The sequence below is a fragment of the Nipponia nippon genome, unplaced genomic scaffold, assembly GCF_047370975.1.
Source record: "Nipponia nippon isolate SJK-2023a ecotype South Korea unplaced genomic scaffold, ASM4737097v1 scaffold_9, whole genome shotgun sequence".
Classification (NCBI taxonomy): domain Eukaryota; kingdom Metazoa; phylum Chordata; class Aves; order Pelecaniformes; family Threskiornithidae; genus Nipponia; species Nipponia nippon.
The window spans coordinates 46,491,456-46,517,010 of record NW_028262413.1 but is presented as its reverse complement, the minus strand read 5'-3'; the positions used below and the strand labels follow the sequence as shown (position 1 = coordinate 46,517,010).

Sequence of the window (25,555 nt, the reverse complement as noted above, 5' to 3'; positions counted from 1 at the left end):
TGTGATCTTCAGTTACAAAGATGATAAGTTTCTAGTCCGTTTTATTGCAGTTTGACTAGTTAAGCAGTAGAAGGAGGAGGAAGTTATGATTTTAGGACTGTAGGAAGACACGCAAAATACTCATTTGCTATGTCACTGACATCCTGTTCAGATTTAGCTTTCTCTGGTCTTACAGCAGTTTTAATATTAAAAGCTTTTTACCATGAGTCCTATAGATGTGAAGATATATTTTTAAATACAGATGTCCTCTGTCATGACTTTGTAATAAAATATCTTTATGTATGCGTTCTCCTGTTCAGATTCCACGAAACTGTATGTCAGAGGACAGCAAATATGTTCTTATTCAGATGCTATGGGACAATATGAAATTGCATCAGGATCCAAGGCAGCCTCTGTATATTTTGTGGAATGCTCAGAGTAAGCTTTGTTTCTTGTGGGTTTTGGTGGGGTGTGTGTGGTTTTTTGTTTTGTTTTGTTTAAGAACAATTTTCATTTTGAGCAACTGAAGAATGTGTTTTGAAAAAAGATGTCTCTGTGGATAGTTCACGCAAGATACACAGCTGGTTTTTGATCATGCTACTTTTTGTCTTGCAGGTCAAAATCGCACTCTTTTGTTTGAGAGTGAGTGTTAAGTTTGGTGTTGCTATTTCTAAGTTTGTGTGACTTGGTTTTGGAGGGAGGGAGGGTGGTTGTATGTTTAGCAGTAAACTGCTTGAACAAGTTTCGTTTTCCAGCCTATCTGTTTCAAATCATTGACCAGCGTCTCCACTGGCTTTTTCTTCATTGGGGAGGGAGGAATAAGAGGGAATATGTTTCAGTGATACACTGAATATTGACAGTTCATCCACTTAGCTTGTTTTCTTACTTTTAGACTTTGCTTACTAAGAATTTTGTTGCCAGTGTTGGATCATATGCCTGAACACAGCTCATGACCCATTACAGCCGTTTTCTTATGTGCTTTTTGTGTTTCTTTATATTGATATTATTTTGTCTTGATGTTTATTGTTCTTTGTTCACTACATGTATGTCAATGTTTTCACGGTTTGTGTAGCCCCCCACCTTTTTAATATCTTTCTACTTGCTACACAGAGAATGTATTTATCCTTACAGCATTTCTAATGGTTTTTCAGCCCAGAAGTACCCAATGGTCCATTTATTGCAAAAAGATGATGACTCTTTTAATCAGGAGCTCTTGAGAAGTATGGTGAAAAGCATTAAGATGAATGATGTGTACGGACCAATGAGTCAAATATTGGAGAGGCTGAACAAATGGCCGCATATTAAAAGACAGAGGTAAGGACACGACCATGCCTAACTGGAGCAATGTTGGACAACAGTGAGGCTATTGTAATATGCATTATATGTTCACAGTGTATTTTTTAAAGAAAAAAGCACTGTTTTTAAACAATGTTCTCAAATTTATCACTCAGTCTGGTAAATATTCTTCTTTTTTGTGATAACTTTCACAAATTTTAGGAAAAAAAACGGAGAAGCTATTTTTTACTTTTCCTTCTCCCTCTATTCTTTACAGCCACCTCTTTTTCTTCTTAACTCTGAGTAATGGGAAATCAAGTACAGAGTGTGTGTATATGTGTATATTTTGTTATTAAATGTTATTTATATATTAGTGGGTTTTTAAATAAAAAAACCTATATTTGTTCCTACGGTGCATGGATGGATTTTTTTGTTTGTTTTTAAGTTTCCAGTAGAGAACAAAAGGGGAGCTAAGAAGAGAGGTTAAGTCTCATATTTAAGAAGGTTTTTTCCATTAGCAGTGGAATTAGTGAAAATTATTTCCTATGAAATTTGTATTTCTTGCTTGGATTTACTGATTTATTTTTTTTTTTTTTTTATTTAAAATAAGATATATATCAGCCTTTTCAACAGCTGGAGTATTGACAAGGTGTTTATTTGCTTGCCTGCCTGCTTTTTCAAGATAATGTAGAAATGCAGAAAAGCAAGCTCCTTACCTGTCTGTCAAATTTTGTGGAATTTGGTTGAGTGCCTTAAGTGCATGCTTCACTCTGCATGCACTTGGCGCAACTTCCAGTGCATCAGTGGACACCTTAAGGACCTGCCACGAGTGATCTCCGTATGTGGGAAGTTCAGGGCATTCCCCAGAGGTCAAAAATGACAATGTTTTGGAGGTGGCGATCAGGAATTATGTTCAAAATGCCACTTTTTAGAAATACGTTATCCTTAAACGCTTCTATCTGTTTTTAATATAGATTGTTTTGTGGTATATTATTGCAGTATATAAATTGACATTTCTTTTTCCAATTTCAGGAGCCTGTACAGAGAAATACTATTTCTTTCACTTGTTGCCCTAGGAAGAGATAACATTGATATAGGTAAGTTTTGTAAATTATTCAGATAGACATAGATGATGAATGTATGCAAACTAGTTTTTCAGCTTTCAAAAAAAAAAAAATCTGTAGATTAAATGTGTGCCATTCAATAGTAAGTGCTGAGTAAAAAGGACTTTACAGTTATTTTCCGCTGATAAGCGTACTAACTGTCTTTGTATTTGGGTTGCATTTTTGAGCACGGTATAGAAGTTGTTTTTCTATTTCTGCAGATGCTTTTGACAGAGAGTACAAAATGGCCTATGATCGTCTCACAGCTAATCAAGTGAAGAATACTCATAACTGTGATAGACCACCAAGTACTGGAGTGACGGAATGCAGAAAGATTTTTGGAGAACCATATCTTTAAATATACCTAGATAAAGAGGCGATATCGATGATGTATACCTGTGTAAAATAACCACTTCAGTCACAAGGAACATCTCAGTCTTCAGTGTTTAAGAACGCATGTACGAATGTACTACGGCAGAAGGCCTTGGAAAAATAAGGCCTATCTACAGTTGTGGAAATGGACAGAGTGAAAAACGGGCCAAATATTTTTTCCCTGTCCCTTGTCCTTTCTGCAAATCAATGTGTAGAAAGGAAGATTCTAAACAAAATCAGTTCTTTAACTTGGGACAACATATTACAGTTCCCTTCTTAAAAAAAAAAAAAAAAAAATTAACTAACAGGTGGACAGAAACAATGCACTGAAACTAATGTGAGCGAAGTAAATTCTTCAAAATCTATTGTTTACATAGAATATTCATGATGTTATGAAGAGCATACAAAGTTGTATTATACATATTTTAAATTGTTTATAGTAAGTTGATATTTTTTTAATTTTTTTAAATTACTGGAGTGAATTTTAAATGGACTTGCTGCATAAGCAATACAGTGCTTATTTTTTTTTTGTTTGTTTTTGCAGTATACTGCTATTTATAGTAACTTGTCTGGTTACTTTTTGAAGAGTGGTTTGTTTTTAAAGCAGAGTAGAAAAGATTAACCTTCACCTAGACAGTACTCTAGATACAGGATTTCTCTCATGCACACGTGGAAAACGTGTACCACAGCAATTGAAGGAAGATGTGGTAAACATCTGTAAAACTCTACTAATGAACACACTGATGTCTCTGTAAAACACTTCTGTCGAAATCTCCTCTTCCTCTCCTGTTCCCTTCGCTTCCCACTCCCTAGTAACGAGAAAGCATATTGAAGAGTCCTAAGGATTATGTTATGGAGTCAGTACATCTCAGCTGTTGGCATTTGTTAATGTGACCTCATTACAGATGTAATAGAAAGCAAATGACAGCCTGCAAGAAGTTCTTTACAAACAGGCGGTGTTCAGAGTCTTGATGGATGTGTTTGAAACACACTAAATATGGCACGTACATAATGCTAATCCAAAGCTCTTAACTAAAGTAGATACAGCAAACTTGCTACGGGGAATATATAGGGAATGTAACTTATTAGGGCATATTGTGCATAGTTAAACGTACTTGGGGTATTTGGTCTCTATTTCACAGGCAAAACAACTTTTTTTTTTTTTTTTTTCTGTGAAGAAAAACGCTGTGTCAGTCCTTGTGGTGGAGTCATGGCTTTTGGCTCATGTTTTCTTGTTCCAGAGATTTAAAAAAGTGTTCTGTGCTCTCAGTCACATAGCAACTCCTCACCAGAAGGTAGGCTACAGAGAAAATATCAGAAGTCCTGTATGGAGGTGGGAAAACAGACATTGAATTGTATAAAACACCCTAAACAAATTAAACCGTGCTTTAACAAATAGCTTTATTTTAAGTAATCTTAATGGTTTTCCAATTCTAATTTCTTTTAGTTGTTGCTGTTACAATGCTTCTAAATATTCAGCTGTTACATTAGATTTTATATTTCAGTCTGCTGACCAGCAGGTATTTTTAAAAATCTCTTTAGTTTGCAAGTGTAATAATACAGCAATATTTAGTTAGGCAGAAAGGAGATAAACTTTAAAGCTCACATTTACTTTATTAAATGAAATAGAGTGAGCCTCTTAGAGACTTACATGAGAAGTAATGCTGCTATGAAGCTCTATGTAACCTCCTCCCAGACCTCTGTAAAGTAGTAAGAAGATGCTGCCCTAAGGAGAAAGGATTTAAAATTTGTAGAGCTGCAGGTATATGCTGATGATAATTGCAAGATGCAGTCTTGTTGGATATAGCTTTCATTGGGTAATACCTCTTCTCTAATTTGCTGCTAATTACGTAGCTGACCTTTTTGAAGTTGTACCCCCCACCCTGAGGTGGAGCTAGCAATGCTACACTTACCAACATTTTTCACATTTAATTTATTTTAACAATTTGGGATGCTCTCTTTTGTACTGTCATGCTTGTAAAGTATTCCTCATGCATGAAATATAACTACTTTTTTTAACCCAGGTAGATGAAGAGTATCAGTGTAGGGTGGATACATACCCCCCTTATTCTTCTGAACTATTGTGAGAAACACCAAGTTATTTTTTAACATATTCATTGTAAGTACCTATTAGTGTGCATGTATGCTCTGCTCTGTACAGTAGGTACACTGTATTTACCAAGTAAAAGTTGCATACAGTATATATAAACTCATACACGTTCGTGCTGTGTATAAGGTAGTGTTCCTAGCTCTTGGCAGTTCTGTTTCCCACGTCATTTACCACTTGGGGCAGCCACTGTTTTATAGGACCTTCAAGCCATGAAGGAGGGCAAGTGCTTTTTCCAGAGCTGCTGTGGTGTGTTAGAGGTACTGAGCTATGAAGCAAGCTTCACACTTCCTATTTTAGTCTGGCAGAAGCGACTGAGCCTGGTCTCTAACCACCTCTCACTTCCTAGGACATAACACTGCAACTGTGTCTGCTAGCACAGGAATAGATGCAACCCTTGTAATACGTGGCCCACTTCCTCCGTTCTAGTCCCAGCTTAGTTGTAAGTATTTCCAACTGTCTTCAGACTTACAAAGCCAGCAAGTTTGCCACTTCACTCAAAACCCAACAGTCCTGCCAGTATTATCGGAGGAGTATATACTGTACCACGGGAAGGATTGTATACGCATCCTTCGGACAAACAATCTTACTGTGTTCTTGCATCCTCAGAGTGGCACTCCTTAAGCATTGCTGATGTTTATTTGGGTGTGCTTTTAAATTACGATATCATGGAGTCGTTCATCAACTGAAATCATTATACTTAATGAATTGTTTTATAAAGTCTGTTGCAAGTCAGTCCACTGTAGAAATACTATAATAAAACATAGTTGGAATAGTGATATACTTTAACTGGGAAATGTTCCTCATTCAAGTCCTAATGTTCAAAATGTAGGTCCTGAGGCGGATAATTTTTAAGCATCATACAATTCAATGTTGAAACAGTTTTCAGATCTCACTGTCCTTTATTAGAAAAGCAATTTGAGTATATTTTCCAATACCGCAAAGATGGATAAGTAAAATATTTGAGACATATTTTCAATTTAAAATTTTGTATGAACTGAATTTTCTCCTTTTGTGTGCTAAATAATGCTAATGTCAAGAACCTTAAACAAAGGTTTTACATTTGCAGTGCAATATATATATTTTGCTTTACTTATGGTTCCACTGGAATAATTATTGGAGATGAAATACTGAAATGTGAATAGAAATTGTGCTGTTTCTCTGACACTGCTAACTGTTTCCCATTCTGAGAAGGTTTGCTGTTGGTACAGTTACAGCCTGATGAATTAGACTTCCACTGGCAAATTTAATGATTTGTACCCCAAGAAAGAGAAAATTCCTGCATGTAAAAATCTTTGTATAACAAAGGGGAGATGCAAATAGTAATAATAGAGAGGGGTATTTCTGGATATTATCTCACTGGGGTTTAAAAATGGTACTTTGTTAGCCTGCAAGCAGCACTTTTTAAACGAATGGTTGTAGATTTGTAAATATGTAATGTTTAAATTTTATTTACCAAAAAACAGTATGTTGGATGTTTGCTTTTGTTTGTAGTTCCTTTAAAATATGCAAGTCAATGTTCACAATGTTAAGTTTTTTTCCGTCTCATCCAAAAAAAGTTTTACAGTGAGTCAATAAAAAGCTTAAAATATTTCTGGTTATTTTCATGAACATTTTATTAGGTGGATTAGAATGACAGAAATGTCTGCAACTCTTAACTACGTTGTTTGCTCACATGCGGCATTGTTAACAATAAACCTTTCAGGTTTGTTGATAGTTGATGTCAGTGGCATTTTTTCATAGTGGTTATGTAGAAGACGGTGCTAACAACAGGAATTAGTGCCGGATGCAATAATCGGAACGTTTCAGAGATTAGTGTCAGGATGAAAACAAAACTCAAGCAGTTCAACTTCTTCTTGTAGTATTTCTGATTCCTGGTTTTAGTTTTTATTAGCAGTACTGTGGTATTTTAGCCCCAGATCCGTTTAGTCTTGTTACAGTAAGATGTAAATCCATATGACATCACACTTGTATGGTGGCGCTTACCGTAAATTTTAGGGATTGTATTGCAAGATCAGATGTGGATTGAGAAGGAGCCATATGGCTAGCTTTCAGGATTGCTCTGCAGCTCTCAAACGCTGTGGTCTGCTACATGCAGAAATAAAGTCTTACTGCTTCGCTTTTTCCTTGAAAACCTCACTATTCCACCTCCCACAGCGTTCAGAGGGCCAGCAAAAAGCATTTCCCCCGAAGCGCACCGCGTGTTCTGTGTACGCTTCCCTGGAGGTATGTGCAGAGGACCAGTTGTGGATGCTTTATAGTGGCATTCACTGGAAAGATGAAAACTACCTCTGCGTAGGGAAGTCGCAGCAAACGAGCTGCAGCGCAGACCTTGGGAGCCGCTGTGCTCAGTGCTCGTATCCAATCTGAGGGAGTTCACTTCTGCGATGCAGAGTGTGTGTCCGCACAATGATGTTAAGCAGAGTAGCTCTGTAAAGGCAAGCCACTGAGGTCCGATTCTGTTCCCACTGAAGTGAAGTTCATTGATTTCCGTGAGTTTGAGCAGTTTAAGTAATTTAGAGTGTGTTCCTGAAAATATTTCTGTAATGAGTAAATATTCTGTGCTGAAAATCAGCCCCGTTAGCTTGAGGGGATCAGTCATACTGAAAACTTCATGCATCTATATCGTATCAGCCTTTCCACGAATGCCTAAACATGTATGGGGTTTGATATGGGTCACTTCATTATCTGATCTTTTTTGATCCTAAAGAAAAACAGTAGAGGCTGACATACCGCTTGAGATTTTTTTTTTTTTTTAGTATGTTAAAGATATTTTATTCTCAGTAAGTTTGTTATAATTCTGATTGCTTTTTCCAGTAGAACAATTGCTACCTTAAACCCCTTTGGATTTTGATGGATGCTTATATACATCTTGAAGTGTCCAAATGTCATACAGATACTGGGCAGGATATTATCTTGTCTTCTAACATCACGCTGATGATCAAAAATACAAAGTAAAGAGCAAACATAGTGAGCCCCAGCAGTTTGTTCATTTTCCATTTACATGCAGCAATCGAGATAATCACAAACAGGAGCATGAGAAAAAGGAGAACAATTGCACAAAACAAACCATTGCTACTGACTGCAACTGGACTGAGCCCGTTGAAGACGGAATAAAGGAACCAAGGAACTGGCAAACTGCAAGTAAAGGAAAAATAATTGAAATAAATGTTTTGAGGCAGTTCATTTTCTGCATCATAACTAAGCAATTTTCCTAAACTGTTACAGAAAAAAATGCATGATTGCATTCAGTATAACTCAGCATAAATCTAAATTTGATGTTGTTCGTGTCAAAAATTGCATTTGGATAATACTTGCACTATCATAATGCAATTCAAGAATCTAAAAGGGTTTTTAAAATAATACCTGTGAATTAATTGTCTCAGCATGCTATAATAAAGAAATAAGTCCTGATGCTTTACTTTTGAGAGATACAGGCACAGATACTGAGCCTTCATTGCATAGGATCTGAATGTCCGAGTGACTGGATAAGTAGCCTGTCTGTAACTCTTTGGTGTTAGCCAAAGATTTGTTGCATTTTTGTCTTGAAATATCAATAATTTTCTGTTGATACAGAATTAGGTGAAGATGGTGGACTAAGTTACAAAAATCTGTCTTTCCTGGCTGGGTTAGGTTTTACAAAAAAAAAAAAAAAGTAACTGGTTGCCCAGCTGCCCTTCATTTAATTACAGCTAAAATGAAATTAATTAAGACCGTGTTAGGAATAAAAACAGCTAGCTTTGTATTGCAGAAGAAATGAATCTTTTTGCATTGAACTACTACTCACCCAACAGTGATATCGAAGATATTGCTGCCGACGGAACTGGAGACAGCCATGTCGCCTAAGCCTTTCCGTGCAACGATGACGCTGGTGATAAGGTCAGGGATTGATGTTCCTGCTGCCAGTATGGTTAACCCCATAATTTCCTCTGATATCCCAATTGTTTCACCAACCTAATAAACAGGAAGAAAGTCGGGTAGCTCTGTTAGTTTTGGAACCTGGAATTTAATTGCTCTGTGCAGCCTTTTAGGTTTTGTGCCATGTTTGAGTTAAAGTATTTTAATCCCCTTAAACATGGTAGGGTTTTTCTGCTTTATAGGCTAAGACGTTAAATTCCATAGTGTATGTTGGTCTCAGATGCGCTCTATAGCATAGGGCATCCGATCACAGTCTTGCCAAGACTAAGCAAGGTGAAGTCAGGTCCTGTCCTAAGCTCACCTCCTCTGGATGCCTTCCACCTTCCCCTCTCCAGATTTAACATCAGCTGTGTACGATCCGAGAGCTTTGGGAAATGACAGTCTTTGGATTTATGGCTTGATCAACTACACTGTCAATGTGCAATGCATCGCTAAATACAAATTGCAGGTCTGATTCTACAAGATGTGAAGTATTATTTCCCAGAATACCAGGTGAACATTAAGGCAATGGGCGTTGAGATCATTTAGCATCTTCCAGAATCAGAACCTGTGTTTTCCTAGAATGTTAATTAGGTAAGGGATAATTATGTTCTGCACAGAAGCATTCATCAATGAAAAGGCAGTATTAAGATAAATCTTGACAGCACTTTTCCCTTCACTGATACACAAATTCCCTTGGAAGCTCTCGAAAAAGAATGATTCTTTGTCAAATCGAAAAGAATGAAATTGAAAATTCCCTTTTGGCTTCTAACAAAACAAAGTTTCTACTGTTTTGATGGATGACTGCAGCTGTAATTCATCAGATAAAATGCCACCGTGACACTGTTCCCTCTCTCTCCATCTACGTGTGCTGAAATGGTCTTATTTGCAGAGAGAAAATGAGCCCCTCACCTGGTGAGCCCACCACACCATGAGGTAAGAGAACACAGCAATCCAGATGATGGATCCAAAAAACGTGAAGACAAAGAATTTTTTGGAGTCCTGTTGAAATCAAGTTTGAAAAGAAAAACATGGAGAACTTTCAGGAAAGTTAACAATCCCCAATGAAAATTATTCACCTGAAACACCTCACTGCAATCAATTGCTTTAACATGGATCCTGGTGTCTCTAATTGTATTTGGTTTTTGTCAGCTTGATTAGATGACCAGGAGTTGCTAGTCTTTTATGGTTTATTAAACTAAGTCTCTGGAACTACGCTACGCTGCAGCTGGGGCTCCTGTCCCACTCCCTGCAGCATGAACAGCACTCCAAGTCTGCAAAGACTCTAGACATGGAAAAACCTAACTGGTTTTCTTGCCGAGAGGAAATCTATAGTTCAGTTAATGAACCCAGTGGCAGGAGGAAGATAGATTCTTACTGGGTTTCTAACGTCAGGCATAGTGCTCCAGAGAGGGAAGACAATGGGAAAGAGGAAAAGGTAAATTGCTTGTTTTTTCCTAGTTTCTGGCCATTCAAGAGATAATGGCTCGTCGTTTTCGTCATCATCTGTGCTGTCATCATCGCTGTCTTCCTCACTCCCAGAGCTGCTGTCTTCTGAGGTATCGCTGTCTGAAGAGGGCTGCAGATCAGAAAAAAGAAAAAAAAAAAAAAAAGCCAATGTGTTTCCACACTAACGAGGAGCTGCACAGCATTTATTCACCAGGGCCGTGCCTTGGCAGAGGTCACGTTTGTAACATGGCTGAGGGTAGCCACAGCCCACATCTTGCTATTGTGGGACAAAATCCAGGCATACCCTATCTCAGTGCCTGCGTGTTATTAATTAATTTGTATCGGTTAACTAGAACCAACTTTTAAGATGGGGTTTTGACACAAATGAAACATTTACTGTCTCTTTGAAAACCTTTCCTCATCAGAACAGCCAAATTACAGCAACTGAAAGGAGGGATTAGGGAAACAAAACAGGAACGTGTACTGAGGAACACGGGACAGGCAGATACTCGTATCTTCCCGTATGTTGGAGTAGCCCTCTGATCTCGGAAGAGTCATTTGAGGAGAAAATACTACACAGTAGCACTTAGTGTCATATTTTGGACTTGATTTGTGTTTGTAAGCCAAAATGTTTCAGCTAACACCTTGATATATCTCATCACTACACACACAGTCTATTTATAGTTGCCAGTTGTGGGAAATGGGTTGGGTCCTGCCCCAAAAGCTCTGGAGAGGTAAGAAGGAAAGCACACATGAATTTTGGTCTGGACTGAGTGCTTATTGCCTATGATACTTATTTCAATACCTGTCCATCTTGCGGTGCATCTGTCTTCTGTTTGTCCTTGCTGGGTTCAGAATCACTGGCAGGAGTTACCTGAACGGTGCTCGGTGCCTTCTTTTCCTCTTCTGCTAAAGGTGGTAAGAAGGGATACTGGTTTCAGTCATGGTAGCATCAGGTAGCCACCTTCCCCTTCATCAGCAGGGAGGTTTGAGCTTCCTACAGAAACGTGTGGCCTTTCATGTTAAAAGCAGCCTGATTGCTTAGGTTTTCTGTTTGTCTTCTGTGGATTGTGAGTAGTAAAAGCCAGGCAGAATCTGGCCCACCTGGTGCAGAATGATACCTTGATGCTCCTATGACCTGTCTGAAACTGCTGTAAGTAGCACTTGCGTAACAACAGGGAAATGCAGATTATCTGATCTACAACTGATGAGTGTTTCTTGGTTTCAGTCCGGATTCTGAAGATCTTATTAAAGCCATCCTTAAAAGCCAGAAAGGATGTAAAGCTTTGCTTCCCCTTTTTTTCTAGTAGAGCATGACATTCTCCAGGGAACCGATATTCTTCGAGGCTTCTGAGAAACGACTGTTAGGTGCTGCCAGACTTCAATCCCTAATCATTTGGTAGGTATTTAAATGCAAATAAGAGAGTGCTGACACATACAAGGAAATAACTGCCATGTCCTCTGTGCTGTTCCTGTGTTAACCTGCGTAGCCAAGAGGAACACAGAAACCGCGGCACAGAATAGTGCAGAAATAGGGAAAACACAGAGCAGAGGTGAGAGAAAACGCTTGGCTTTCTGCCTGGTCACAGCAAGGGCCCTTTTCAGACTGCTGCAATTCAGGTTAAGGGATCCCCTCCATATAGACAAGGCTGTTAAGTCAGTAGGATCATGTTATGCCATGAAATGTACTGGGATGGGGCATTATAGGGTATCTTATCCTGAACTGGGTAAGCTGGTCCAGTACAGTGCCTCACGGCGGCACTAGGGAGCAAGCCTAGAGGGGAGATTTTCAGAAACGTATGTTTTCAGTGAGTGCCATTTGGGATGTCTGAAACCAGGCCTTAAAAGAGTTCACCTGGGATGCTTTCAGCCCAAAGTGGGAGACAAAGCAATAATGCTTTTGGAATGTGCACAGCTCTATCTACGCACCAACAAAGTTTGTGGAACATCTCATGGGGTGAAAATTCGTAGTTCAGTGAAGTCAGTGTGGTGTTGGCAACTCACACCGAGAATTTACTTGTTTCTTAAACAGTATTTTCCTCGAGTTTGGTCTCATTCACAGAGGTGAGGCTCGATGTTGTGAGGTGCTCGGGTGCCTGCTGTACTGCAGCAGGGCGCTTGTGGAGGCGGGACCTTCCACGTAAAAATTTGCTTGTTTGGCAAAACCTCCAGCCTCGCTGACGGCACAGGCCCGTGCTGTAGCACAGGCCAGCTGCTGCCTCTGGATCGGTGCAGAAAGCCTGGGTGTCGGTAGTGACATAGAAAGAGCAAAAACTATTAAAAAGGAGGGTGCGCAGACCCTCGGAATTGTTACAGACAAAGCCAGTGCAGCTTTTCTCTGTGGAGGAATCTTTCATGCTCTTCTGCAAGAGTGCCAAATTTCCAAGCTAAAATGAAGGTACTTTGTTTTAACGAGCACCTTATTTGCAGGGTCTACCAAAAACCAGCACAGCACCCAACTGCTGTCTGTAATGCTCTGATTTCCCATCTTCCACCCTTCTGGTTGCAATTTGCACTTTCTGGATGCTATTTCACCAACCGCTCCTAGACTCCTGTGGGGATGGCTTTTATTGCCCACTGTTAGCATACATCGATTGATTTCTGCTGCATTATTATAGCAGCCATCTGTGACCAGTAATAACAGAAAAATTGTGTTAGACCGTGGTGTTTCTTTACCAGCCCTTGGGTGTTGAGTGCTGGGAAGTTGAGGGATTGCAGTGCAAAACAAGGCAAACAGCACTGACTCTTCTTGCACTCACCTTCTGCTTTTGATCCTTGTCCAGCCAGACTCTCTGCTTTGACCTTGGCGATGTTGCTCAGGATGTCAACCCTGTCTTTAAATTTTGCTGTGGATGAGAAGGATGCGTTCATCAGCGGCGGTCAGCTGTGCGAAGCCCCCCTTTACCTGCCTCCCCCCAGCACGCGCGCACTCTCGTGCCCCTTTCTTCTTGCCGGAATTGCAGTCAACGCTGACTTGTGAGTTGTCTTTCTGGCTGTGGCCCTAGGTTTTGGCTGCTGCTAGTTGATCATAGCTGTTATATTTAAATGCTTAGTACTATGGCAATTATGCCAGCCATTTGATAGGTGACCAATACTTTCATACTTAAAAGAGCATCTAGAGGGAAGAGAAATCCTTTCCAGTTCAGTAATACAGGGAATATCTATACTTCATAGGAAGCAATTGCAGAAAGAATAGAGGAGGAGTTTTGACGCAATATCATTTTGGTCCCAAAGGACTGCTGATTTTTTTCAGGCTAGATTATGTCCAAGCTAGAAATGACACATTCCTTCTGCCACGTGGCTGTTGAAGAGGCTGTTGAAGGTGCTGCTTGCAGCCTGGCAACCTGATGGTAAGGAAAAATAAAACCCTTTTATGTTCCAGTTATCTGGAAAACGATTGATTTCTCTAAGTATACGCAAGTGTCTCCTCTGCTGGAGTTGATCTAAATTCCTGGTATCCAGGTTCAACATGGTCCAGGCCACCCAAGAGAGCATCTTCACCTGTGCAGTGTCCAGCACTTTATGCCTGGGACTGCTGAGGACTTCTTCTGCTGTGAACAGTGCTCTGCTCTGCTGAGCTGCTTTATTACTGTTTTACAGGGAACTGTGAAACTCTGCGTGTGTCTCCACAGTTAGGTGTTGTGCTCAAATATCTTAACTCCTACTCTCGCTGAAAATGAGCAAGTCATTGGCTGAAAGAAAAGCCTCATTTTGCTATAATCTATATCCTCTGTTGAGCTGCCTACCCGATGACTAAGCTGAGGGTTGCAGGGTCTGCACATGGACAGTAGTCACAAGAAATTGGCCATGCTATGCTTGGCTTGTGTGCAGGGCTGTAAATTAATTTCCTCTGAAAGTTTTATCAGGCTGACTTAATCTACTGTACTCTTGACTGTGCAACCAGAACGTGCTGTTGTCATTTGCCTCAAGGGCAGGGCTCTGCCACTTTATTCGTCACCGTGATACCGAGTTAATAGAAGTAGCGGGTCCCAGTCCCTGAGCCACGCAGGCAGATCTACCGTTCTGAGCTGAACCTCGTGAAAATCAGTAGACTGTGGTATACGCCCAATAACTGGAACTGGTTCAGACATTAAGGCTTCTGGGGACAAGTCCTGTTCTGGTGCGATTCCTGTTGCCATCTGACAGAAACATTTTTCACCGATTGGGATTTCCACTGAACACTGGAATGGCTGGACAGAGATGAAACGACGAGCTCTTCTCCTTTGAAAGGCTGGCTGGGACTAAAGAGCCTGATTCTTCCATGCTCCTTGTCAGTATTGAAGCCTACCAGAGGGGATGTGAAGCACTTGGCTTCGTTCTCCCTCTACTGATGGTAAGCACAAGCGTACCCATCGGCACAAGGCAACGAAGAGGTGACTTTTTGCTCCCGGTCTCCTCTAACCACTGGGCAACGCATCTTTCTGTTCAGCTTTTCCCAGAAGCTGTTGCAAAAGCTTCTGTCAGCGGGGTCAGGGCGGTCAGGCTCAGCCTGAAAGAGATTATAAAAATTCAAGCTCCTGGCTTTCTGCCCTCACCTAGGCTGCAGGCTGTGAGCACCGACCCGAGCGGAGCCTGTGAGCATCTCTCTGTCAGGCTAACCAGATTAGGTCCAGGCCACTATCCAGTCCTCATGAGATCAGCCTCATTTAAAAAGTCGTTAATTCCTCTGACACACATGTCACGCAGGATGGACTGAGACTGGAGGAAGAGCTGGCTGTAAGCTGGCCAGATCTGCAGGTCAGCATGGGGAGGAAGGATACCTGTCAGCTCAGTCCCTGCTAGGCTGGGGATTAGCTGAGCCGGGCAGTGTGCTGGCTGTTTCAGCAGCCAGGGGCCTTTGCCGGCGCTCCGCAGCCCTGTGGGCTCAGTCCCCAGTGAGGACCGCGGTCCCCTGGGGCGTTCACTGACAGTAATTCTGCCCCGGTCTGAGAGCCCCTCGCTCGGGACGTGCCTGTGTCCAGGGGCCCTGAGATGCTCTTCAGGAAGATTCCCATCCTATGGATTGACAGCGTCCAGGCTGAACTTAAGGTGGAAACTGAGCTTCTGAGTTTGGCTCTTATGTTTCATTAATACTTGGGCTCTAATATTTAATCTAACAGGACTAACTTACAACATGAACAGCAGGAAGAACTTTTTTCTTTAAAATTTGGCATGAACCTGGAGGATTTGGGGATGCTGCTGTCTAAAAGCAGACGTAAAAGAAATCTCATGACTCCTTTTACCCCTTGGTATCATGATTCTCTTAAAACAAGTGACTGAATGCTAATGAAGCAAGGAGAAACTGTAGCTGCCTTCAGTCTTCTAGCTCAGCTCCAGCTTGCCACACTGCCTGCTGCTCTATTCTGGTCTAATTTCCAAAATCATTAGCTTGTTAACTGGGGCATACTGACAGTAGACAGCTCTGATGATAACCTTGCTGCTGGAGCCTTTTTCTTCATTCAAAAGTAAAAGCAGGCTTCTGTTTTCTTGCCTGTATGACTAGAATTTAAAGAATAATCCGATGGTAAGACTGGAGGTTCAGAAATGAGAGGGTTTCTCAGTTTTTCCAAAATCCTTGTTTCCTTTAATTCCCCAACAGTTCCCTCTGGTGTCTAGCTGGAAGGTCTTGAAAAGATCTCATGCTCTGCTTCTACATGCTTTCAGAGAAAGTGGGGAAAAGACCAAAGTTGCTAGAAATTCCTCATTAAAAAAAAAAAAAAAAGGCAGTTTGAAAATCAAAGCTTCTATCAAAAATGTAATTCAGGATGCAATGTAAATGTTAGAACTTCTGAAGTAAAACACCTGGTCTCCTGCAGACAGAGAAAAGGACTTAAGTAATGATCCCTTCCTAATACAAAAAGAAAAAACAGATATTCTGAACTTAATCCACTGTTCAAATGGGAATTTTTTTTTTTCACACAAGAGGTGTTGCATTAGAAACAGTGAAACAGTTTGTATTTCAGACTTCTACTTTATTTCTAAGATCTCTGCCTCTGGAAGTTGGTTTTGGAGGCCCAGTGCTGGCAGTTTTTCCACATTTTGGACCCTTCCTGCCCTGAAACCGCTTCTGGGCTGCCCAAATAAAATGCAACTGCAGCAGAAAGAAGGAAACCCTACAGAGATCCTAATTTCAGTAGATTAAGTTAGGAACTGCTGAGCAATAGTCAGTAACCTATTTCTTTTGTAGAGTGTTCTTTACCACAGCCTCTGAGTGCTGATGCTACAGGCATTGGCAAGAAGGAACAAGGACCCTTGAGGAAAGATAAATTGCTTTGGGATCATCTTTTCTGTTGCAGCCTAATTACAGAAATGTGTCTGGCACAGCCAGTGCTGCACGCGCTGCGAAGAGAAGGACTTTGTGGGTGATCCGTGGGAGCCAGGCACCCAGCCGTCCTGAGGGTACCAACGGGCTGCAGAGCTGTTAACGCAGAGGCTGAGCTGGCAGCCCTGATATGCCTTGGCGGGACCAAATCCTTTTTCAGAGTCATCCTGGGGAAGTCGCTTCATTTTTTTGGCCAAGATCCTCCAGGCACTTAAGTTTCTCAGTCTATTCATAAATGATTCCTTTTCTCCAGACTCCTTTTTCTTTAGGTATGAATTTATCAGGGTAAGGAGTGTCTCCTACGAGATACACAGCACCTGGGACACTGGTGCCTTGATTTTGAGCACTGTGCTGTTGTAATCTCAGTAACTTTCTCTAGCGTTATCCTTTCAAAGGAGCTGTCTCTGTTCTGGCAGTGCTGAGTGGAACAGGCACGTACCTGGGGCAGAGGTTTTGCCCTTAACTCAGTGGTGTTATTATAGCAAAGGGTCTTGGAAATAACAACCTTTTGGAAAGCCTATAGCCTATCCTCCCATCATCCCTGGTGTGAATATTAGACTTGCTTAACTACCTATGGTCACACTCCCATCTAGTGGCTGCTGCATACTGAGACAGTAACTCAAATTCTGCGTAGCTGAAACGAGAGGGGAAGCTGTCTTTCAGAGAAGATCCGAACTGCCCCCCCAGCCCCGTTGATTCAATATTCACGAGTCGTGGCAGTAACAGCCTCTTCAGCAAGGCCAGTGGCTTACAACTGCCTTGAAACCCCCCCAGCAGTGTATTCTGGGTTGAGCTGGCTGGGGCAGCGCTGGGGCCCTCTCCTTGGCCTGGGTTGGCATCCTCAGGCCCCCACAACTCCTACTGAGGTCCCAGGGTTTCACCAAGCTGAGGACACCAGCCTGGACCAGAGGTGTGTGCTGGCCTGGGCTGGGCAGATGCTGCACAGAGACATTTAGAGGTGCAGGAAGGATGAGAAGGCGCTGGAGGGTCTCTGAGGGGCAGCAGTCTTGCAGGTCTGGTACTTTCTGATGCTAAAGGCAATGGGATGTCCTCTTGTAAGTTTTTGGTTTTATTCTAGTGCTGCTAATACCACCTTTTGGGGGGAACAGGAGGCAAGGGCAGTAGAGCAAACCCTGACGAGTCTGGCTCTTGTTAGGCTGCTGTTAGTAATATGATGGGTGCCTTCACTAAAATCTATTAAAGCAGACACTTATCTGTCTTGCTGTCCTTATCAAGCCTTCTTTGTTCCCTAGATCAGTTTGTGCAGCTGGGATTTTGATCTGGAGAGTCCTTTTTGTAACCTCTGCGATAGACACGGGAGGTGTTGAGCTGCTTAGCTTCAATCTCTCTTTGAATGGACAACAGATAATCTCTTTAGAACAAGTAGGGCAGTGGAGGGGCAGGGCATGTGCTGAGCTAGGAAAGAAAATCTGAAAAACATCTTTTTTTTAGCATGCTTCACCATTCCTTGGAAAATGAACCTGCACACTCTGTTTGTATTACGGTGGATACAAAGCAACACATTAAAAGTTTGTGTACAAAGACCCTGTGTCTGGAGATGTGGCTTCTCTGCACCCTGGGCAGTTTAAAAGAAGGCGTCTTAGTCCTGAGCTGATCAGGCCTTGGCCACGGGGAGCTGGCCCATTGCCTGCAAAGTGCTGTGGGTACAGTTTACCATGGCAGTGATGATACTGCAGTGTTGCAGGTGGGCTTTTAGAGGTGTTCGGTGTTGGTCTAAATCACATACGGATTGGTTTAACCATCGTAATCGGAACCTGCTGTGTGTTTTAGATCTCAGCTGGGACTTTAACCTCTGTCAAAATGATAATTCTTCAAGGGTTTTAACTTCTTTTTTTCCTCTTCTTCAGGTTTATGCCTTGTGAGGGGCTGTATGCACAGCTGGGGAGGTGTATAGGTAATGAGCTCTCCCCGTCTTTATTTTCCCATTATAAATGAGACTGATGGGTTGAGCAGCTCTTTCTCAAACATGTAGTCAGCACGGAGTGCTGCTGTTCCGAGGCTGCGGTGAGGTCTGAGCTAAGAAGAGGAAGGAAGATGTGACATGCTATGAGTCGGAGGAAGCCTGTAACTCGTGTTTGCTGCTCCTGCTGTCAGAGGGTCAGTGGAAGACGGGGGATTGCAGTGACCGCCGCTGCTTGCACGGACCCCAGCAACAGCAGCTGCTTCACGTGCCCTCATCCTCCTTCAAGCAGCAGCTGCCACCACAGCAGTAACCAATTTGACACAGGTAAAGTAGATATGGCAGGGCCAAAATGTGAGGTGTTTGTCCTTGCTAGCCATGGGATCAGATGGGGTACGTCCCACCGTTGCAGAGCTCCCCCCACCTAACATTATCTGTGATACTCAGAGCTGCACTTCAAGGATGATCCCCAACACCCCAACACACAAAGGCTGCATTCCCCAGGGCTGCAAACCCAAGTCCCTCAGACGTGGAGCATTCACTCACCTCCTGCCAGCGGGTCCAGGGTGTGGATCATGAGCTGGAAGATGGTGTTGCGCATTTGAGAGTTGTGTAGGGAGGCTGAGCTGCTGCCTCGCTGTAGGGCTGATGCAGGCTATGGAAAGGTACAATGCAGCAGTCAATAGCAGTTTCCTCCTCAAAACATCTCCACCGTTGGTTCGCCTCTACCTTGGGGATGCGTTTATATGGAGGCTGATCTCCCCAACCCAAGGAGCAGCCTCAGCATTCACGGTCACAGGATGGCTGTCAGCATTGACTGTCCACAGCAAGAGACGTGCTCTTGATATAGCAGGCCAGCCTGCCCTTAGATAAACACAACGGGCTCACACGGGCTCAGCATCAATACAATGTTATTTTAATAATCAAAGCACGCCGTGCTTTTAGTCACAAACTTGTTAATAACTGTGTAGATTTATATGCTGCTAAAAGTAATCCTACAGTCATGCCAAGTGTCCTGACTTAACTCGAAAGCCCTGGTGCTCTGTTCTTGTAGTCAACACCAGAGTCCTAACGAGCTTTTGACTGAACATTAGTTAGTACAGGTAGGTTAAGCACATAGAGGGACAAGTAGTATCCACATGAGAAAGGTAACACCTGTTATTTTATATACGTATGCAGCCACTACATCAGATAGGCCTCTCCATGCAATGACTGGCCAGCCACGGGGAAGACAAAGGGTCAGCAATTTAACCAGGAGCAGAGGAATGAGCTCTTCAGTGTTCGCTACGGGGAAGGACAGAACCTACCAGCCTCTGCTCTGGGAGCTCAGGAGGAAAATTGACCATGAAACCAGGTAAGAAAAGTCATGCTCTGAATTTCTCTATGCCTGTTTAAAGCATCGAATGAATAGTACTCGGGTAGTCAAATCCGCTTGGGAAGCCTGAGCTGTCTCTTAATTTTTGTAAAAATTGCTTTGAGGACACAACTCAGCCAGGTGTCCTCTTAAGTGAGCTCTGGATACTGTGCCAAGCATGGCAGGTTCTTTGCACAAAGTAGGATTCGGTCCAGGTTTCTTGACACAGAAGTTGACACCTTTATTCAGGACCTGACATGGGGAAGGGTTCAAAATACCATGACTTCAGATCCCTGTAAAGCTGCTTAGACCTACCTGCAGCTTCCTCCCATCTGCTGGCTTCTTTGTTCCATCATCTGCAACTGCCCCACTGCTTTTCTGCATGCAAGAACAAAAATTATTGAACACCTCTACTGCTTCACCTGCTTTTTCAGGATATAATGACAGCTCTTTAGGCTACTGTCTGTGAGAAAGTGGGACAGCTAATACGAATGACTATGCATGGATGCTACTGAAAGAGTCGAAGCCAGATGCTCTCCTTAAAACCATGTGGCTTCCAAGAGAAACAGAGTTCTACCTACAGGTCCTCAGTGATGATGCAGGTACCTGGAGGTGGACCCAAAGGGCCTCTGCCATCTGATTCCTGTAGCTATAAGCAGCCCCATACTTCAGCCCCAAACATCTGTATCCTGACTCATTTTCCAGCAGAGGCAGAGTAAAGGTGCAAAGGGGTATTTTTTTTTCCAGTGATCAGCATTACTTTCCATAAAGGTAATTTATTTTTCCCAAGGGTTAGGTCCAGCAGCTCTGTGTCATGCTACTATATGCTAGTGACAGTTCTCTGTAAACTTAAAGTGCAGGGCTTTTTTTCCTTCAGTCGGAAGGGCTGGATTCAATTTGTGATGATTGGTGATGTCCACAGTGTTGTATGGTACAGCTGCGATATCTTGCACATGTGTCCCACTGGAATGTAACACATGAGCTTTTAGGACTCCCAGCCATGAGCACTGGCTGAAAGACAGACCAGGAGGAGAAAAGAAAAGCACTCTCAATTCTGCACCACTGCAACTATCCTCACCCCTCTTCCTTTCTTTCCTTAAATTATGTGGAGTGTCAAGACCAGAAGGGGCAAGGCATGCTTGAGTGCCAGTGCCAGATGTCTGACTAGTGAAGCGTGCGAATGCCAGAGGACAATTTGAAATCTGATGGTCTCTGCTCGACAGTTGGCAGTAGCACAGGTCAGGAGGACAAAGAGGCAGTAGGAGAGCTCGGGGGGGACGGAGGAGGAAGAAGTGGACAGGCACACTCAGGAAGACAAATCCCCAAGTGTTCTGGAGACCATGTCCTGGCCTGATCTGCTAGTCCAAAAGGGTAATTGGCTCTGGGGCTGCTTTCAGATACGGCTTTTGTGTAAGCTGTCAACTCTTCCTTCAAAAGACAATGAGTGAAGGGCCCTGGTCTCAAATCTGGAGCGTGTTGTTACAGCCACACACCAACCTGTCTGAGCACCAGCGGCATACAGAATCATCTCTGAGCACACACAGCTCTGGTCAGCGCGCAGAAAAGGGATTTGGGCATTTCCATCTTGTTGCCAAATGCTGACTGGGAGAGGTGGCAGTGGTTGCTAAGGGCTGCCAGATCCCCTTCTGTGCTGCAGACTGGGTAACAAGTGATACCACCAGCATCCCAGCAACACACCCAGCTTCAGGATGGGAAAAGAGAATCTCCTCCAACATCTCTCATCTGCAAGAGGCTTGGACAGCACCTCTTACCAGAAGCCTTTTTAACGCTATTTAACACGGAATTGTTCAGTCATGTTCCCAGACTAACAATGTGTTCCTGCAAGTGGTTGTTTGGTTGGTTTTTTGGTTTTGGTTTTTTTTTTTTGAAACTCCTTTACAACAACCAAGTGAGCAAAACCCTGCACATGTCTTTGAAAGTGGATAATTGACTGCAACTGATATCATTAGTAATTGCCAGGGTAGAACTCCCTTTTAGTGGTGTTCTCTAACTTCTTAGAATCTCTGCTATCTAGATTTCATTTCCGTCATTTTATAACTGTAATTATTGACCAGTACCTGTATTCTGAGGTTTTGTTTGAATATGCACTTTGTGAAGGAGACGCAATTTTTCTTTGTGGTTTACGCTAGAACGCATTATTTCCAACTTGCCCTCTGAACAATAAGGACACCAACCTTCCGTATATGCTCTGCTGATGCTGCCTGCACAGCATTTAGCTTCTTGTTCAGCTCCTGCTTCACCCATTGTTCTAGGTACACGTTCTGTTTCATAGTGAATACGTATGTGGCATAGGCAGTCAGTAAAAGGAGGCTTTCCCACCAATCAATGACACTGTCTAGGAAAAACAGGATGAGCATCAGTAAGTCTACAATGTAGAATGAGATGTCTCTAAATAAGGGCCACCATGTCAGGTGGAGTATCTCCCTTGAGAAGAGGGCACAGGTGCCAATGACAAAGAGGATATTAAACACTGCTGAGCCCACAATGGTACCGATGCCCACATTGCTGTGTGAGATGAAGACACCTATGAGGGAGGTGAAGAGTTCTGGTGCTGATCCACCTGCTGCCATGAAGGTGGCTCCAGCCACATCTTCAGAGATCTGCAACTTCTCTGTGATCACTCCCAAAGCAGGGACAAAATACTCATCACACACTATGGCCAAGGCCACAAATACATACATCATGCCAAAGATGTGAAGTACAACCCACCCTTGCCTGCGTTCTTCCACACTGAATAGGTCCTGGGGGTATTCTCCTTTGGACTCGTATGGTGGCTTTTCGTCTGGGTAGCTTTCACTGACATTTTCTCGCTGTGGCGTTGTATCCACTGATGCAGTGACGGGCACAGTTGGCTCAGGATCCACATATACACAGTGCCTTATTTTGGGTGCTGCTGTGAGGTTGGCTGTTACGGCAGTCTTGTTGCTGGAGAGGTCCCTGGAGGTCACTTTGACAGGGTCCGTGGGTTGAGGTGCTGTGTGTGGTGCTGGAAGGGCAGAGGGGCTGAACTGGAGCTGATAGAGAGAGAGGACCAGCACTGTGGCAAGCAAGAAAAAGATTCGGTTCCGTCGTAGCCGCCTTCTCCGTGGTAAATGCATTTCCTAAAGGTTCAAAAATCAGAGCCGTGTCCAGAAGCCACTGAAGACCTCTCCTGATCAGCAATTTGTGCTTATATCCACCATTGGAGTTTCTAGCTGATCTTAAGCATCAGGAGTGAAACTGCATAACACAAAGTGTAGAATCCTGCAAAAGAAAATCTGGTGTAAAAAAGAAAGTACTGCAACTTTCTGCCATTTGGGTAGCATTACTTCACTGACAGCTTTTCTATTTTTCAATTAAAAAAAATGGACTTAAATGAGTAAAGGCAGATCTAGGTTCAGAATTCAGTCTTTTTTTTTTTATGACTGTAGGCTATGCTGATTAATAATCAAAAGTTTGGCTTAATAGAGAGGAGCTGGCCGAGGCAGTCCAATCTGAGCTGAATTCTGATTCTCTAATGCCCACATCCAGGAGCTATTAAGGCTTGTGTTTTTACTTCAGTTCAGTTGCTATTCTGTAATATTAACAATTGGGCCAGCGTTCTGCAGGAGGAGAGGATATGGCTTCTGTCAAGGAACCTACTTTTAGCTTGCTAGAAAAGATGACGCTCTGAAGACAAGATAATGCTGTTAAAACCTTCCTCCTAACAGACCAGTTATTCACCTAAGGCACATCAACAGGAGGATGAAAACTACTGGATAGTTCGCAGCTACGCTGCTCCATGGCTCTCCAGCCTTGCACTCCCACGGAATACGAACAAAGCAATGGTGAGCTTTTGTCTTTCCGTTTGAGAAGAGCACGAGGAAGATTTGGTTCTAGTAAAACTGAGCGTGCTGAGCATCCATTCGTTTCTATGACTACATCTTTTCAAGCCTTTCTGTAGAAATCAGAACTGGCAAAGTGGAATTGTAATCATACCTTTTATTAGGGGGTAATTAGCATATCTTGCATAATTATTTGAGCAGCATTTAGAAAGGGAGAGAAGTTGTAAATGCCAGAGTGACAGAGCCTGCAGCTGTGACAGTATGGAGGCAGTTATTTGGGGCTGGACAGAAGTTACCCTTCGGCACTGCTTGAATGTTTTACCTTAGAATATCACTCTTTGTGGATTATTTTTTTCCCCCACAGTGGGAATGTTAACGTTATTCTCGAGCTGGATGTGAATCACAGTTTTGTAAGCCATTCTCAGATAAGTTCTTCGTGCAACTTAGCACACACTTACCCTCTTGCATAACACCCAGTGAAGTAATCAGCCTAAATTTCTTGCAAGACAGGCATTATTATCTTCGTTTAAATAGTTGGGAGGATCACTAAGGCAACAGTAATAGAGGGTCATGGGAGTACCTAGATAAATAGATGATATAAGCTTTGCTTTTCATATGGAAAAAGAACACAAACATGCACATGGCAGGACTGCATAATACGTATAACAAATTGCACATTATTAGAAAATAACCCTTCCTAACAAAGATAAGAGAATAAAAAGAATGACACAGAGGGAACAGAAGATGTATGCACACATTTCTATTTAAACACTGTATTTTGCTTCTCCTCTCCAAAATAAGCTGCTTAAAAGACCTTTTGCAAGCAGAAACATATCTAAAGCTAGGATCAACTCTAAGAGCTCTCCAGCCTTTCACAATATCTGACCATCAGCCTCTTTGTTTCTCTAGTCTTGCAAGTTTAGCAGTTGTCTTGCAGGTCAGCTCCTGATCAACTCCTTTCTCACTGGTCGGACTGTCTCAGTCATAAGAGATCTGAAGCAATCAAACGAACCTCCACAGCTTACCTTCCAAAGATGTTGTCCAAGAGGAAGAGGAGTACCAAGAGTTGAGCGTAGTGCTGGAAGCTTCTTTACAGCCAGGTGGGAGATGCTCTTGCAGAGAGAGGCAGATGAAAATGATCCCATTTTCACAATGCCTCTGCTGGCGGAGTTCTAATACAAGAGAGGGTCAGGTGTGAAGGACATATTACTGGAGGAATAGCCAATCCATTTTAATACCTGCAGTCCCTAAGAAGATTAAATAGTATTGTATAGATTTGGGTCTATCTCTGAAGCCAGTATCTTTGTCTGCTGCTACAGGTTATTCTCAGTACGAGGGTGGGCGATTATCCCCATTACAAACTACCAGATGAAAGCACCAGCTGTGAGACACGTATTGTTCTCACGGCAGCTATGGAAGGGAGCAGCAGGGGTAAATCACACCGCTCCTCTGCATGGAGCAGTGGTCACTTAAACAAGACAACTTGCACGTAGCTTCATTTTGAGGCATCTCGTAGGGCTGACAGGCCAGACAAGCAGCTCTGCTGGCCTTTGCCACAATATGACTCTACTTTGCAATGCCAGAGGGAGGTTTAAAACTCGCTGTCTCCTGGAAAAAAACCTCAGCTCCTGCACCATCATCACGGAGGCAGAGGGACACTGCAGGGCCCTGTGTGCAGGCAGAGTAACCTGAGGATGGTCTCAGTAACTCTTGTACCGAGTGGCACTGGTATGGTGCAGCTCCACAGAGGAAGAAATAACAACGTTCCTGGCCAAAGATTTAATGGGCATAAAAATCCAATCAGCAGATTTATCACAGGGGAATGAGAAAATGGTGATTTGATAATTGTAAAGCAAACTGTTGTCTGAATGGACAGCTTTGCAGGGGTACATCCAAGCTTTGCAACGGAGTTTATGGAACACGTTTACAGAGCTGGGAGAAGGAGGTCCACCAGATAAACTCTTCTCTATGCA

At 42.7% G+C, this 25,555-nt stretch overlaps 2 protein-coding genes across 10 annotated transcripts in view; one reads left to right on the top strand and one right to left on the bottom strand.

Moving 5' to 3' along the window:
- Positions 1-6,429, top strand: part of DENND4A (DENN domain containing 4A) — a 57,987-nt gene extending 51,558 nt beyond the window's left edge. For 6 of the 7 annotated variants that reach the window (XM_087743229.1, XM_087743227.1, XM_087743224.1 and 3 more), the window contains 5 exons: positions 300-417; positions 595-621; positions 1,131-1,293; positions 2,287-2,351; positions 2,579-6,429. In XM_087743229.1, coding sequence (XP_087599355.1) covers positions 300-417; positions 595-621; positions 1,131-1,293; positions 2,287-2,351; positions 2,579-2,715 — 510 coding nt within the window. In that variant the 3' untranslated portion in view covers positions 2,716-6,429. The remainder of the gene's footprint in view (positions 1-299; positions 418-594; positions 622-1,130; positions 1,294-2,286; positions 2,352-2,578) is intronic. The other variant, XM_087743226.1, reaches the window with a different exon arrangement.
- A 1,295-nt stretch (positions 6,430-7,724) lies between these two features.
- Positions 7,725-22,877, bottom strand: SLC24A1 (solute carrier family 24 member 1). Of its 3 annotated transcripts, none has more exons than XM_009470026.2 (9): positions 21,954-22,877; positions 20,074-20,136; positions 18,951-19,059; positions 12,942-13,028; positions 10,988-11,091; positions 10,112-10,312; positions 9,646-9,735; positions 8,624-8,790; positions 7,725-7,974 (listed from the first exon to the last, which is right to left on the bottom strand). In XM_009470026.2, exons 1-9 carry the CDS (start codon positions 22,875-22,877, stop codon positions 7,725-7,727), a joined length of 1,995 nt encoding a protein of 664 aa, XP_009468301.1. The 3 variants fall into 3 exon arrangements, with proteins under 3 accessions (XP_009468301.1, XP_087601507.1, XP_087601508.1); XM_087745381.1 differs by having other exon boundaries at positions 10,988-11,088; XM_087745382.1 differs by having other exon boundaries at positions 10,988-11,085.
- Between the last annotated feature and the right edge of the window lie 2,678 nt (positions 22,878-25,555).